Below are 17,655 nucleotides of genomic sequence, written 5' to 3' on the forward strand. Positions count from 1 at the left end.
CAAAATTTTCCAAAGAGCTCATGTTCTAGTCTCTTTGTTGCAAGTGTTCCTTATGGGTTTGGTAGCAAAAGGAATACTTGCCTTAAGGAACATGTAAACCTACATACTATGTTAAAGCAGCTGTCCCCTTGACTTACCTGGAAATAAAAGTCTCAGTCTGAGGTACGTGACTCTTTAAATAAGGATGTGTCTATGGAAGAAAAATGGTTTAAGGTTTAAGTGACAAAGTAAAGCTGCAAAGTCAGTATTAGCTTAGATCTGTTATGGGAAGAGGGAGGGAAATAAAATTATTTTGAGAGTATGTACAAGTCAGCAGTTCAATATTATTTTCAACACCCAATTACTTTTCCTCATACACTACTGCTACCACTTTTCCTTTTGTGTTCTGCATGGTGACTTTGGTACAACTTCTTTCCACATTGCCTTACTGCTTGCCAGAGGTAGGGTGAGCTGAGTTTTATTAATAGCCATGTATTGAATTTACACACATGTACATAAAACTACATCACCTGTTACAAGCTGAGTTTTAACTTCTATTACGTACATCGGAATCTGAGCTAATGGGAGAGAAAATACATTAGGGAGAAATCTGTTTGGGTTTTCTGAACAGATTGGGTGCCTTGAGATGGTAAGATGAACATTATTTCAAGTCATGAGGCAAAAAGAAAACTTAAATATAATCACTAGAAAATTTGTCTTATCCTGTTACACTAGACTCAGACAGAATGAGATTCCCTATATAATAATTAATAGAAAGTAAGTAAGCACCAAAATTTATTAGGAGCAAGAAGCTAAGTACTAAGTCAAGCTCAGATTAGTAGAAGAGGACTATAGCCTTACTATCCATACAAGAACAAACTTGATAGTGCTTCTGGACCATTGGCCTGAAAGTATCAGCCACTGCAATATGATATGTTCACTAGGCCAGTGAGAAGTAAAAATATTTTTGCACATTTGTAGTGCTTTCTGTTAGAGTACACTACAGCAGTGCACACGTTAAGGAGTTGTTGAACACCTATAGTCACAGGGAAAACAGCTGAGCTCATGGACCGCTGCGGTCATCGCACAATCATATAAAGAGGGAGGAACCACTAGTTGTTTTTTGGTTGTAAACTAGAAGAGAAGTTATTACATTGGATGTAGTTGCTGCAGTGTAGTGCAGATTTGTTCAGGAGTAACATTTATGCCCCAACCACACTTCAGAGTACTCAAGCTATACGCAGAATTATATTTATCAGGTCAGTGATAAAAAGCATGCAAAATTATGAAAACCTCAAAAAGTTTTTATATTCTGATTGAAGTTGTTTCATTTCAGTTTTAGTCTCATGTCTAGGCAAATTTCTTCAGCTTTGCACGTTTTTGACGAAAGAATGTGGTATTTTGTGTGCTTTACTTGAATTTTGCCTGTATCCTTATAGAATGAAACTGCTAAATTTGATGACGTTGTATATTTGGAAAACTAATCACTCCTAAAATCATATCCAAAAATCGTAGCAATCTAGGCCTTGTTTCTTTTGCAAAGACTGTTGACAGTCCGGAAGTGCTACAAAATAATAAGTCATGAATGTTACTTTTTTTTGAAGGCACTGAAAGAAGGGATTCATGTGTTTCCCAGGTGAAAGCTTTAAGAAGTCAGTGTGTTGCAGAAATAGTAAGAAGTATGTGGTCCTTAAATTTTGCTTTGAAAACCAGATTTATATTTAAGTATATTATTTGATTTTTATGCTAATGATGTTTTATGCTTTTTGAGGGCAGAAAGTTACCATTTAAAACAAAAACACACTGTTCCCATGGGCTTTTGCCAATGAATGCTTTAGGTGACATTCAGAATAAAGGCTTTCATTTCTGTCATTATGTAACTTATTTAAATGACATTTAAAATGGTCATTGAATATAGAATTTTTAAAGTGAAAACTTGGCTCTGATAGGAAATTTCCTTCAAGCTTGGTAACCTTTCTTTTTTTAACTTACCTGTCCTTGCTCTGACTCTGTTATAATTCATATAAGGCAGTATGGGTCTATGCTAGTACCCCAAATTCTGGTGCTTGATCAGCTGGTAATGTCACCACTACATTTAAATGTCTTCTGCCCTGAAAGTGGCATCACAGAAGTGAAACAGGAGAGGACAAAAGAAGTGAAAGGAGAAAGCGGCTTGGGAGCAACTGTTGATCTCCATGCATAGCTGTGGGGTCAAGGTGGCTATAAGGGCCACTAAGGCTCTGTAGACTCTATAGCAGGTTTTTGAGCATAATTGAGTCTAATAATGTGAAGGGAAAAAAAACCTGATAGATTTTTGTGGGACTTTTTTCTATACATCCCTACTGACTTTCTGAATTCTGAAACTTGCTTCCAGCAGCTCAAAACTAATTATAACAAATTTTTGCCCATCAAGATAATCATAGAATGGCTTGGGTTAGAAGGGACCTCAGAGATCATCTAATTCCAACCACACTGCTGTGGGCGGGGACACCTTTTACTAGATCAGGTTGCTCAGAGCTCCATCCAACACGGCCTTGAACTCTTCCAGAGATGGAGCCTTCACAACTTCTCTGTAGTGCTATCACAGTTCTGATAACTTTAGGTGATTTTAATTTGACAGCATACAAAGTTTTCCTTTTCTTGTGCTTTATTCTTCACAGAAATGAAATTTAAGTGTCACAAAGAAAGGTAAGATACGGGGAAGGATCATAAGAAAGCAAAAATTATTCACCTAGAGATTATGAGGGCTCCTTTGGTGATAAGGTATCCCATCAACCAGTTTCATCAAAAAGACAAGCAGCCTGCTCTGAAGAGGTCTTCATCCTTTCCCTACCCTTAAGTAACCACTTGAAACAGCATCAAGATGTGTGCTATAATTTCAATTGACTTTTTGTTAATTGCTGAGGCTACCTGGTGTTTTGCAGGCAGGTACAACTGGTTTTTCCTCTTCTCCGATAAAAAGTTGTATGCCTTCAAAGCAATTAGTCCTGCAGAGAGATAGAATGTATTAGCTGAGGTGCAATTCTGCTCCAAAATGGGTGCTTGGCTTCTCATCAGCTTCAGAGTTCAGTTACAACAAATTTGTATCTTTCTTCAGAAAATCACATAACTGACTGTACCCTTGCAGAGCATCTTTTTTTTTCTAAATTAATACTAAACACAGATCATAATTTCAGGTGATCAATTAAATCTATTTTCAAGATAGATTTCAACCAAATTATATAATGTTTTTGTTATTGAAATTCTATGACAAGTTTTATATCGGTGTATGTTTGCCACATTACATTTTGTCACATTACATTTTTTAAAACGAAATTTTTTGTTTAGTTAGAAGGCATTTTAATTTTTTATGCAAAAGCAGAAAGAGCATAGACTGTTACCCATAACAGTCTATAACTCTGTCTTATTAACAGACTTCTGTACAAAACCCTCTTTAAGACCCTGAGACCTATGATTGCAAAAACAAGATTCACTTTTTTCTCCCTGCTGTTTGCATTAAAATAATTAATTTTAAATTTCTACAGAATTTTCTGTCTAGAAATTTTGTAGCTTATAGTCTGTTACAAAAAAAACCCATAAATTACGTCCGCTGCAACATGGCAGTACTGGAAAATTGTGTCCACCTCATTTGGCAGATGAGGAACATGAGAAACTAACCATCATACCCATGGTTAAAGAATTTCTGTGTCAGAGTGAGAAGTAGGGCTCAGAGAGTGCTGAATTTCTAAGGGAAGTGTCTTGAGAGTCCATAAGTCTCATGCCTTCATAAATGTTTTTTAATATATATTCTTCAGCTCGGGGGCAAAAGATTTACTGCATTCTTCATAAGTGATGCAATAAAGAGTCAAGCTTTGGTCAGCTGAAATAATGTTTTAATTAATAGCATACATCCCACATGCAAACACCATTAAGACAACCTTTGATAAATGTGCATATTTCCTAACTATGTACAAGTTAAATGAGCCTTGCCTCTAATGAAGTGATCCAAAATTAAAACAAGTGTAAGAGAGAGACTTGAATACAAAATTCTTATTTTTAAACAATTAAATGGTTAGTGCAGGCTTAGTCACTGTTAGGTTGGTCGTGTTTCTAAATAGTCTAATTATATTTTCCCACTTAGACTGCTAGCTACAACTTATGGATTTCTGCTGGTAGGACTGGAAACTTGAATTCGGGCCTCTGACAGCAAGAGAAACTCTTAAGTTGTTAAAATGCTAAAAGCCTCGTCTTCCTCCTTATGCCCAGTCATAATGCTCTAATCCAGAGCAGGTTGTTATGTGACTATTCATATCCACAACTGTTTGATAACCTCTGAAAAAGAAATTACTTGTTTCAAACTTGTTTCTACTTCCAAGGTTCTGCAACATAAATGAAAAAAAGAAAGAAAAAAAAAGCCAAAAATATAAAGAGAGAAAGGGATAAAGCCTGTAGGCTGATGATAGATAAAGTATATTTGATATTGGCTCTGTGTTTGTTTTGCAGTATTAGAACTAAACCCTGCCTAATGATGGTTTCAATAGTAATGATAGGGTTTAAACCATTGTCTTAAATATTTTGGCAAAGAATAGACTAATCTCACATGAATTATTTCTCCCAGAAGATTCCTACTGTCTTGCACTGTGTCTGAACTTGGTCAAATCCCTTTTACTTCTGGATGCCACCTGAACCTAAAGCCCAGTAGGACATGGGTCAAAACCAGAGATGTTTATGCAGAGGATAAGAGACAGGGACCAGCCTGTGTGGAATGATTTTGACAAAAAACACTTGAGAGTTGTAAGGAGGCATGATGATCGGGAGGCTTGTGTTGGGAGAGGGAAATTGGGTTTGGAATGTCTGAAGGGTGAGGTTAGGACTGCAACTTGGCTGGAAAATGCTTCGTAGGATGGAAGGGAGACAGATCTTTCTTGCCACACTAGGGAAGTTGCAGATTAGAGCCAGCTGTAGAAAGAAGCAAGGAGAAAGTTTTTGGGGTCACTAAAGATGTTTGAGAAAACAGAGTAGGGCAACAAGGACTTTTAACTTGGGAGAGTGTAGGTGATCAGATACAGGGAAAAGGTGTTAGATGAGGCACAAGGACAGATCTGAGACTGGCACAATGATGAAGTTATCCCATTATACCCATATTTGAGGAGCTAGAATTGAGGGATGGAAAACAAGTTTAGATAATCAGGTGCTGAGAATAAGATAGGAGAATGATACTCATGTTGAGGGGTAGAGAAGAGAAAGAATACGAGGGACGTTGGAGATAATGGGACAGAAGATATCAAGCTTGGGAGAAAAGAGTGGAAAATAAATAGGCAGAACAATTTCCATCCATTCACTGTAGAAAGATCAGAGGGAAGCCTATGATTCTGTTTTGCTGTAAGCCAGTAGTGGTGAAACTAATCCTCTCTTGGCTCAGACATGCACAAGCTGGGACAGAACAACATTATATAGGATGCAAACCTAAAAGTTCTCACACTTTCTAACTTTTGATTAATTATGGAACTTTAATTTGTCTCTTTCATTAATTATATTATTAATCTTCAATTATGAGACCATATTTATTTTTTTCTGCAGGCTTTCTGCTTATGATAATTTCAAATACTTAACTTTTCCATTTCAGTAGACTTCTTTTAATACAGTCCTCCTTCAGTATGTAATCAAATTGTACTGTAATAGCAAGCAAGAAAGAAAGCAGGCATTGTTTTAGTTGCTTCTTAATTGCTCATTCAATTAGAATGCTCGCTAATTCGCAAAATGCAGGTTCTGATAATGGATTTCGTAGTCATTGCTACAAATTGGTCAGGTTTTCCTGTAATTTCTTTGAGTGGGCTCTCATGATTTAACTGAGAACCATGTGAAAATTCTACCAATTAGTTGAAGTGTCTAGGCTCAGGATGAAATAATGACCTGATTTTTTTTAGCTCTGACCTCTCTGTAACGTTTCAAAGTGTGTTGGGCACATAGTGTAATCACTCAATAGCATATTTGACTGCATGCTGGTCTGAACTAGACTGGTTTTTTTGTTGTACTCTTTTCCTTGTCATTAGTTTGTGCCTGTGCAACACTTTAAACATTTCAAGAACTCTACAAATGGTTAGCCCTGTAAAATTCCTTCTGGCAGGCGTCAAAGTGAACAAACTACAGACTTCTCTGTAGTTCATTGGAATTCACTCTGTACAGCATGAGGAGTTGAAAATGGCACAAATGTAGGCACAAATTTTCTTTTATCATTTTAATACATCTTCTTGTCAATAGTTTCAACAACTTAGACTGCAATGCTTTTGTGCTTCCTTGGTCACAAGGGAAACATCACAGACATACTGAATATGGGTATGACATAGGGGGAATTATTTCTTAAACATATAAGAAAGTAGGGGCTTCCTTGAGAAAAAATTTTTGGAGATAGTGGAATGTTGTATAGCAGCAGTGATAAATACACATTTAAACTTTGAAGCTAGACAGAAAATGAGATTTCATTCACATGGAATTCAAATACTGACTTTCTTTGCTCTCCTTTCTTGCTCTCCTTTCTTTTTTCTTTTTCTTCCAAATTAGAATGAAAAGTTGAAATAGTGGTAATTTGAGGGTGATAAATAATTTCAAAGAATATTGACCTTGAAATGTGCAGAAGTGTTCTTCTGTGGAAATTATTTTTGTCCTTTTTTTCCCCCACTCTTTGTAAAAGGAGGCAATTTCTTCTAGGAAATAGTCTATTAACATTGTATTTTATGCTGGAAAAAATGTTATATCCAAAAAATGTTACCTTAGCTTTACATACACTGAAAATGGAATTTTTGTAAAATATACCAACTCTGGTTTTTTATGTACTGCATGCAGCTCACCATCAGCTATATTGAATCACTGATGCCTACCAGCGAACGCCAAAAGCAACTGGTGCGCCAATATTGCTTTGAATGTGATTGTCTTCTCTGCCAGAATCAGGAGAAGGTAGGTTGAGTAAAAAAATTCCTTGCCAATGAACAGAGTTTTCCTAGGCTTGTCAGCAGCTTCCCTTCCTTTACGTAATACTTATCTTTTGCTACTAATTGAATGACTAGATTAGAGGAGAAAATGACCTCTGCTCTTAGTGCTGTTTATGTTGCTGTGGAAGACAACTGTGAAGGAAGGAAAAGCGGGAAATGCTGGCAAGATGATAAGAAAAATTTCTTGCTAAAATATGTATTGTTCGTAAAGCTAGGAATTACTTTCAGTTCCAATATGTGGTTTAGATCACTTTGAGATTCAAGGACCTTGAAACATGAGACTTAACATGACTTTAAGCTGAAAGAATTTTTTTTTGTTTTCTATTCAAAAGAATAATCTTGGAACTTTAACTGAAGCCAATTGTCTGATAGTACAGGAAGGCTGTGCTTATCCTCATAATAGTATTGAATTAATTCTGACCAACACCTGCATCAGTAATTTTCAAGAATTACCAGACTTAGCAGTTCTTAGAATGGTGAACCTCCTTGGATGACTGTAGTTTTTATGCTCACTTACATCACAAGTTCTTGGAGTAGCAGGTCAGTAGTTGTAGTGTGACCTTTTACCAGGGTTCAGCCTAGCCTGGTTTAATTATATTCTGGGTTGCTTCATAGTTATACAGGCTTGAAGGAATAATTTTGGCTCAGAGCCTCATGAATGATCAAATGGAATATGCAGAATGAGGCTGGCTTCATAGCAGGTTATATGTTTCGTCTCTTTTGTACACTTATATGTACACTTGTTCTTATTTTCACAAATGCCTGTTTGGGGTGAGTCACATGCCGTAGCTAAATGTGTTCCTGCTTGATTAGAAATAGTAGGAATGGTGAAAATGTAATTCCAAGGAGCATAATATGATTCATGAAATAATTGCTATACAGAAAAAAAAAAGGAACCCCCAAAGTTTAAACTGTAACTTATGCTTTGATTCATCAGTAAGCAGTTCAAAAAAGTTTCAGGCTTATGACATAATGCTAAATTACTTCCTGTCTGTGTTGGCATTCTGTGCCTGGTAAAGACTGCTACAATTCTATTCAGAGGCAGTGAAGTGAAGACCTCCTTTTGTCTTTCTTTTAAAGATGGTCACTCAAGTACCGTGAAATCTTGGATTAGTTTTGGGTAAGTGGCATCCTTACAGATGCAATGATGATTAAGAAAAATAAGCAGGCTAAAGAGTCTTTAAGGATCACTTAGCAGTTTGTGAAGGGGTAGACAAGTGGTATAAAGACCATTCAGCATGTGGAATGTTTTAAGAAACAATATCCCCAAGCTGGTGTACATGTCATTGTAAAAATCAACATATAACATCAAAAAATATTGTAGTGAAATTATATGTGCATATATTATTGAAAACAATAGTCTCATAGGTTAAAATTAATACTTTTTTTTTTCTTTTTGAAAATATAACTGTGGGTTGTATTCAGATTCTGTAGATTTTTTTTGCCCATTTGCAAAATTTCCTTGGGAATAATATTGCAAAATGTTTGGAAAGCTCTGTGTGACTGCAGTCTGAAATTCTGTAATAGCCTCATTGGTACCATGTAGAGAGGTCTGTGAAAGTCTAGGAGCCTCATGGCAACTTTGTCTGTTGTTGTCTATGAAGAAGACATCTTTATCCTCAGCTTCAGTCTAGAGTGATTAGATATTATCTGCAGCAGTCCTCATAGTATTACATTTCATTTCTCTGTGACGAAAAATTGTTTTTATAAAATCCCTACATGACTAGCTTGGAAACTTTGACTTTTATTTTTTCCATTGATTTCAGTCACTGTTGGTAAGCTGAGAGGCAAGTAACACTGCAGGTACCAAGGGTGAAATCCTGGGTTTTTAAACTACATAATGTCTGAATTTAGATGCTTAAAAGTCATCAATTGACAAAATTATTCAATAGCATCCCTGCTGAAATACCCCTAATACTGAGAAAAATTTCCAAGACATCTTAGAAAATTTTTAAAAAGGAAAGTAATTTTCAACAGAATAGGCAACATCTGCAACTTTGGGTCATCAGGAGTGGCAGATTCAACATTGTGAATCAATAAATATAATCAGCTAACAGTAAATTCCCATACTACAACATTGCTTTGCAAAAAAAGATGGTTTAGTCAACAGCAATTCATCTTGTATCTCTTTCTTAAACGTAAAAATGCAAATTGCGGAAATGCTTTATGCATTCAAGTAAGTTCTTGGGTGTTGGGAATTTTTTCAATTGTAGTCGTCTCATCAGAAAAGGTAGAATACTTTTTGAAACAAACACTAACAAACATTTATAGAGTTCATAGCTTCTTGTTACTCCAGTCTTGCTGAGTGTGCCTGTGAGCTGCTGAGCACGTACTAGAGACCAGTGAAAGCTCCTGAGATGCACACAGCAATCAAAAGTAAAACTTTAAATCGGGTAATTTCCATTGTAGCTTTTATTCTACATCCTTTGTAATGTTTTAAAAGCAATCCTGAGAATCCTGTGGGAAATATACATTACAATTTATATGAAGAGCATGTAAGCCTTATATCTATTTGAACTTGGTTACATGCATGCTTATTTTATTCATATTTATAAAAATACTTTGCAAGATTATTATCAATGAAATGTATGTTTCCTGCTATATTTTTAAAGGCTTGTTCATTTATTGTTATATGCCTGCGTGAAAAAGGAAGATGGTATTAAGTTTCTGTTTTCAAGTCAGTTACTGACTGTAAGTGACCTTGGGCATTCATTTTATTCAAAAGCAACCTTTGTGTTTTCTAAGATCCTACTCTTATTTTTCATAATTAGTGAGAAGCTACCATTTCAATTGGAGCTGAACAGGTTTTTGACTGGAAACCAGATCAATCTGTCTGTATTGGTGGTCATTTTTGTGAATGTTCTGTGAAGCTCTGGTTTGCTCAGTTTCCACAAATTCAGGGTGAAGTTGGTAATTTATACATCTGCTGAGTATTTTGATGCCCAAAGGATAATAAAGAAAGATGCTGTATCTTCTAAGGTCTTTTAGCTTTATGTGATGGATTTGTTTAAATGAGAATAATTTCCTGAAGTGAAATGTTTTGAGGTTTATATGTATGCTTTATGCCTCCCTCCATACCCAAAGAAAAGACAAACAGCTCATTCATATTGTCTTTCAGTAGAAATCTATGAAAACTGGAATGGATATAAGAGGTTAAAGGAATGCCTTCAAGTAAATGCCCACACTTTAAACAGATGAAGTTTGGTGAGATAAATTATGCTGCTCCATGAAGGTTATATAAACACAAAATCAAGAATCACATGATTACATTTCTGTTCTAGCTGACATGGATAAGCAGAGTGCAGTTGCAACTATGTAGGTTTCAGCATGCCAACAGCCAGATTGTCGTTAAAATTTGTTTATGCAGATCACTTCAAGCATTTGTCTCTAGCTGCTGCTGTAGACAAATATATCTTACAGTCAGTGTCACTGCTTCTTCACTGTTATTTGTGTTAAAATTGATTAAATTCGGATAGTGGTTACATCGTACTACGGTCACACATTTTAGGTTTGCATACAAACAAGAGTAGTGTGTCAAAGTGCTCTTTTGCCATTCTAGGTTACATGAGGGCTTTTTATAATATTTCAGGCTTCTGACTTATGATTTAAGATGCAACTTATCTACGAAGAAATATTTTTTATTTCTCATTTACTGTAATATTTCATGTTACAGCTATATAAAAAAAGCAAAATTCACTCCAACATCAGCAAGGACTGAAATTCATAGTCACTTGGTCTTTTTAGCTAGATATAGCAACTTCATACAGCATAACAATCTTCTCTAACCACTGCCTAAGTGTACAAAGTTCCCTTGCACAATTGTCAGTATCTGAGACTGTAAAATGGGAAAGGCTACACTTTCAAGTATCCTGAAACAGAGTGCAGCCCAACCACAAGGACCCTTGCTGAAGAAAAAGTAATTGAAGTTTAGCATCAACTGATACACACTGGCAGTCAGTGTGAGCAGACACAGCCCTAGACCAAACAGAGTTCCATGGCTGTACAGTCGCAATTGCATTGCATGCAAAATAAGAGGAAACGTTCCTCATTGGTCACTGCTGATGAAAGGACTTCAAAGCTAATCTCTGTTTGCTATACAGTAGTAGTTTTTTATCTTCCTCTGTAACTGTGAGCACAGCCATGAAATAACCCAGGTGCATAGATGTCACAAAGATGAGAATATATAGAGGCAAACAGCAGCACTAACTGGAACTGGATATCCTGAATGAGTTTTGGTGCCTGGGTCTCAGTATCAACTGTAATTCTAAGAGAACTTAATCAAAATGGTAGCCAGTGTCTTCTGGCAGCTGGTCAAGAAACCTGGCAAGTGCTTACATCACCGTAAACTGGTTAAGATAAGATTGAGATGAAGCTTTTGGCGGTTCAGTTCTGACAAATTAAATGCCAATAGCTACAAATCTAAACAACACTTTTGGCCAAAGTTGGAAAAAAATCCTAGTAACTAATAGAGGGAAATAAACATGTCTTTCTAAAAGTCACTCATAGAGTACTTCCAGACTGTCTGTACTTCAAGTTAAAGCTACTGTAATGTCTTCAGTTCATTGTATCTCTGACAGCTTTATGCATTATTCTTCACTCCATGTTAAGATCAATCTCCACTGTAATTAAGAAATGTGTGCCTTTGTAAAAGCTGAATTCTTGGCAACATATTACCATTCCAGCATATAAAAGTCCCTTGCATTAATTATAATTAAAGATGGGATTACATTGATGACAAACATTTTAAATGAAGACAGTTTTTTCCACACTCATGAGCCAGGGTATTGTTCATGTTCTACATTTTCAGCCAAGGATTTCAGGGACATTTGTGCTTATAGAATCACTTTGTTATGAGTTGTCTTTCTCTTTTGGATCTAGGATTTAATATTTTAGTTTATCTTGTTTTTTTGAAAGCTTTTATTTATTACAAGGTCAAAAGCAATGAGTTTAAGTCTGAATAATTGTTATACTTGGTCAGTGTTTGATAGTTGCCAAAGTTAATAATAGCAAAATGCCAGTAAGTATTTTATTCCTTTAATCAGTTTATTGCTTTGCTTAGTACTTACTTATATTGCATCCTGAGTTTGGTAGAGAACATCATAAGTCCAGTTTCCAACTCAAGGACTTTCAAAATTAGGTCACCTGAACAGCAGCCAAGCTATCTACCTCTACATAAAAATGTCACTCGCAATTCTTTAGCTGTTATTGCATACATCCACCATCTCTGTTATTAAAAAACCCCACTGACTAAGTTTCTGATCCTACTAGAAGTTTTTACATTCTTTTACAAGCTGAGAAAACAACACAACTGTAGTTTAGGAATTTCATCAAATGTAAATGAACCTCTATGTAAGTTGAATGAATTTGTTGCTGTGGCAAATGTCCATAATTGATTTGCCTCACCAGGTTTTCTGAAAGGTACTTCAATATGGCGAAGAATACACTAGGATATGACACTTTTACCTTTGATGTCCATGTTTGGTGTCAGCAATACCTTTGAAGAATATATGCTTAAATTACATAGACATTGTTACATGAAGAATATTATTATTGACTGTTGTTTTGAATTAGCATGTAAAGGCTTCATGCAAGATCACTGTACTGGTGTTAGTACAAAAATATCACCCCTCCCTCAGGGATCATATATTTAGGACACAGGAAACACAAAATTATATGTTAAGAAGTGCCTTTTTAAATTGCTGAATTGCCAAATTCCAGAAGTTTCTGTCCCAGTTTCCCCAATATTTATTTATTTTCAGACATTTACAGTCTCACTAAGTTTTCCAAGTACCATATGAAAGATGAGATCTCCAAATGAATTCAAAAGACAAGGCCTGGGAAGCAAGGATTAAATGGGATTGTTGAAAATAAGTCTGTTTATACAACTAACTGAACATAAAACCCCTTGATCAAAACAAAAAATTAACTAGGAGCATCTGTATCTCTAGTCATGATTCTAAGGAACTTTCTTAGTACTAACCTACAAAATTAAGAAAAGAAAAAGATCAGGACTTTATTCCAATAAAATTATGGTTTAATAATTTCTTAATAAAATATAGAGTTTGCAATAGTTGATTGTAAAAAATGTTTATTCCTCATCTTTTTTACTGTTTTGCCACTAGCCTTTGAATTGCCTTTGAAGCAAACTACAAAATGATATCAAGCCAGAGATCAAAAATATTTCACCCACCTATTCTTTTAGCCCAGTGTTAGTATAACCAGTGCCTACAAAAGCACCAAGTACAAGCATCAGTAATTAGCAGCCCACTCGGACTCAGTACTGATTCTTTCCATAGGTGGTTGTCTGATTAACAGTTCCTTCCTTCTGGCAAAACATTTGGTAGTGACGTAAACCCTGGATTGGTTCCTGAAATCCAACCGTCAATCTAACACTTTTCTGTTCCCTTTCAGAGGATCTTACCCTCTTGGGATGGATTTCCCATCAGCCAAGGACAGAGGGATTTTATTTTTGTAGTGCCAAAAATGACAGCAAAACCCAAGGCAACTGCTTCTAATTTCTGAGATCTCTTGTTCATTTACAAAGGCACCACCTCTTCAGCATCTTAGCATTTCTTACAAGACTTCTGAGGCTCCTTCTGTCTTTCAGCATTTTAATTCTTTTCCAGTAAAGGTCCATTCCAAAGACAGTGACAAATGGACTGTGATCATTTTTCCATAACAACTTGCCTATCTCAGTTGTTTTGAGACTGCCTCAGTGTGCTCTGGTCACCCCTTGGCAGCAGTCAGCTGGAGCTCACTTGGATTGTCAAGGTCATGGAAAAGATACAGCTGTTGTTATAAATAGACACGAGTTGAAAACTGTATGTAAACTCCTTGCCTGTTCAGGAGATCCTTGATAGGGAAATCTGTATCAGTTTGGTCCAACAAGTTCATATTTGAAGCAAAGGTAGAAGTTAGAGTGTGGTACTCTCCTGGAAGTCTGGCTTTCTCCTCATCTGAGGGGAGCAGAATCTCATTCCTGTCAGATCCAGCCATTTAAGAGGAAATGTAAATCTTCTGGCAGATATTTTAAGCAGAAACACTGTTTTGCCAAGGGAACATAGTCCACTGTCATCATTGTTTTAGGCTGTTGCAACTACTTTTAAGTGCCTGGATGGCAGTGTTCCCCCTTTATTAATGTCCAGCTTCCTTGGGACTGTTGTTAGAGGTAGCTACTACTGTTATGATTTTTTTTTTCAAATAGTGTCCTTCCTATAGCAGTCACTATTTGGCCTCTTCTGAATTATTAATAGAAATAAGAAAGGTCTTGCTTTGCGTTAGCAAGTTAGAAACAGTAGTAATTAAAAAATTTAAAATACAGGACCAGATCAGACAGACCACTTTCCAAACACCTTTTCCTGCACTGATTTTGGAGACCCAGTTCATATTTTTTTCCTAAATATATATTGAAGCCAGTTGTTGCATTATCTGAGCTTGAATCTCTGAATTCTCTTTCGCTGAGGTTCCTGTAAGGTCTTGTGTTTCAGCCTGTCAAGGAAGTTTCTAGTATCAGTCACTTTTTTCAGTCCCTTTTTTCTACTCTGCAACGTTTGCTCTTTTAAAATCTCATTAATTAAGTAATTTACTTGAAATATGGTGGATTTCAATTCAGACCCAATTTCAGTCATTTAAAAGGGAAAAAAAAGATGTTGCAACTTTAAATTGCAGTTTTCTGGACTGACTGGTATTCTGTTTTCTGGATACAGGAATCTCTCCTGTTGAAGGTCTTCCACTTTGGAAAAATAATATCTTCATCAGAGTCAGAATGAAAGTCTATCCTCAGTGTAAGAGCAGACCCCATGGGGTAGGGGGACCCCACAATTCTGTTAGTGCTTCAAGTGGTGGGTGAGTTTCAGGTGAGTCCAGGATATAGAAAGTACAACGTATCTTTTTTCAAGATTCCTTCTCCAAATCAAGTAGAAATTGGGAGCTTAGATCTTTGTCTTTCCAAGTGTTTTAAGTAATGGGCTATGAATTTTAGAGAAAAAGGAAAAGAAAATGAGTGGAAATAGCTTTCTCTCATTCATTCTCTGTATGTAAGCTAAATACCTTTCTGACAAGGAAAGAATTTTACCATTTACCTTTATAAGTCCAAAGCGGGACATCAACATTATATGGGTTGACCATAACTTCAGCCTTTGCTGGCATGCTATATATTTTGCTCCATTTCAATGTTTTTTCTCATCTTTGGGATGAGTATTCATTTTACTCTGTACAGTCTAAAAACCTAAAGCAGTGTAGCTGTTTCTGATACTGCCAGTTTTATAAATAATAAAAACAGTAAAGTCAGCAAACTATCTGAGTCATGTTAACATAGAGGAAGAAAACAAGATGGAAAAGGACTCTACTGTTTATCAGCAAAATTGTGACTAACTTGAAATAGGACACTATTTTATTAGCTGAAATTTTTTTCAATATTCCATCTTCAAGTAATTTCAGCAAAAGTTTTTGTTATCTCCAAATTCATTCCCTATTGAAGATATCACTCAAAAACTAGTCCAGAGGAATCTTTTTCATTCTGAATAAATGTTTTTCAACTGTAGTTCCTATGATGCTCCTTCATATCAGTGCATTCTGTGTCTTTCTCTTCAAACTCCGAGTATACTTTCTTCATACTCCAAATTTCTGGTTCTTAGTGCCATCCTAATTGTATACTATATACTTCATGATGTTCAGCAGGTTTTCTTCTTTGTGTTTTATTTTCCTTAGCCAAAAATTGTGCTAATAAATCTTAACTTTCTTACGGTGTATTTTTTCTGATATCAATTACTGTCCATTCAATGCCTGGAAATCACTAGAATGAAATACTACGTATAGTAGGTGTAAATGCTTGGTAAAATTAGCTTCATTGCTGTGTTTGTTGTCCTAGTTTTCTGATAATTCCAATCAGAGGAGAGGAGAGGAATCATGAATGGTTGTGTTAGGCAGACTTGTGCACATAGGGCCCAGAAGTATGATCATGGTTTTACTTCATATGGGTCCAAGATAGTTTAAAAAATCTGGGGGAAAGTTTTATCTAGTAGTCCAGATTTTAACCTGGTAATCTGCCCATCATTAAATCTTTGAACTAAACCATCTCCTTAGCCTGTCTGTCTTGGAAGAACACTGTATTCTGTGACCCATTTCACTGTAATTGCTTTTTGTGATGAAGTGGACATGTATCTACACTGGACAAGCATAGGTTTTAGTGGGAAAAGCAATATTGTGTGCATATATGTATATGTGCATAGGTACATGTGTGGAACATACAGGGACAATTTTAAAGATATGCCTATTTAGTGAGCAATATATTACACATGCAATACCTGATGGTGGTTGTTTTCTTTTGGTGCTATTTGTTTTGTGATCTCTGTTAAGTAATGTGCAGCCCTATTTCATATCTCCTGCCATAAAACAGATACTGAAATGCCCATTATACAAGTACCATTAAAAGGATTAATTATTCTTTAGTATATCTCAGTATGAAACTTACTGCAAAGACTCACATTACCATTTCCCATGCCAAATTGTGGAAAAGCATCTTTCACTCTAGGCTTATTTAAATTAAGAAAGATGGCTTTCCTATCAGCTGCCTCTAAACTTTCAAACACTCTTTGCTTGCCAAATTTTATTTTTAATTTTCTTTTTCAAAGATTGATTGACTGATTTAGGACCCTGTGGCAAGTTCATCAGGTATCATGAATTCATTCTAATTTCTTTTTGACAGTGTAATAATTCAAAGTTTGAGGATCTGGCTGAATTCGTAGGAAGCATCATAGGTTGAGAAAGACAGAATCATGCTCTTCAGTGCTTAAATCAGTGGCAGTCCCAACTAATATCCTCTGAGGCCTATTAAAGCAAGAATGAACTCATTTGAATAACAAGGAAGCCTATAACTTTTAAGACTGTAAAACTGCAGACTGAATGCTTTGGATTGAAAAATTGCTATGATAAGCAGTGTGCCATATAAGTTTCTTGCTATTAATTCAATTAATATCACAACAGTGGCATAAAGCTGTAGTAACAAATTTTGTATTTGTGAGCTTTATTCTAAGACATGAATAGGAACTTTCTTTTCTCTAAAAGACTTGAAAATCAGGCTCGAAAAGGCTGTATTTACTCCAGTCACACGAGTTACAGCAGAGGGCTCTGTAATTTGATGACCCATTGTAGGATGTCCCGCTATTTTCTACAGGATTGCTCAGGGAATTTTATGAAAGCTGTCGATTTTGCCCTAAAAAGTGATTTGAACTGGGGACTGTAGTAAAACAGTGTATCACAGTTCTGCCCAAGATTTATCTGAACACTGTCATTAAGAAAAATATGTTGCTGTGTCATATTGCTTATGGTGTGAATCTTTATCTTAGTCAGTGCTGACAACTGTTGGATATAAACTAAAGCTCCTGCACTTCCCTTGACAATATCTAGACGATTTTTACTCTCAGAGTATTTCTAGTGTATAACTTTATGTTAAGTTTGCATCACTCAAAAGAAATCCTTCTGAGTTTTGAAACCTTTTGACTTAATTCCAGCTACTGCCTAAAAATACAGTAGTTTAAATCTATAGGCATATGGTATAGTGGAGAAAGATACTGTGAAGTTCAGTTACTAGTAAATTGTAGTTGGTTAATGAAGACAGGGATCCATATGAAGTGACCTGCTTCTCCCCTACCCCAAACCCCGACCTGCAAAAGATATTTTAAAAAGAAAGGTTTGAGATAGCATGCTT

The 17,655-nt window shown here is 35.9% G+C and overlaps 1 protein-coding gene across 2 annotated transcripts in view; it reads left to right on the plus strand.

Moving 5' to 3' along the window:
- SMYD3 (SET and MYND domain containing 3) overlaps positions 1 to 17,655 on the plus strand; it is a 402,948-nt gene that overhangs the window by 323,106 nt on the left and 62,187 nt on the right. For both annotated transcript variants that reach the window (XM_027683730.1, XM_027683739.1), the window contains exon 8: positions 6,802 to 6,912. In XM_027683730.1, the coding sequence (XP_027539531.1) occupies positions 6,802 to 6,912 (111 nt within the window). The remainder of the gene's footprint in view (positions 1 to 6,801; positions 6,913 to 17,655) is intronic.

The sequence above is a fragment of the Neopelma chrysocephalum genome, unplaced genomic scaffold (genome assembly GCF_003984885.1).
Source record: "Neopelma chrysocephalum unplaced genomic scaffold, ASM398488v2 Primary Assembly neopelma1_23, whole genome shotgun sequence".
Classification (NCBI taxonomy): Eukaryota; Metazoa; Chordata; class Aves; order Passeriformes; family Pipridae; genus Neopelma; species Neopelma chrysocephalum.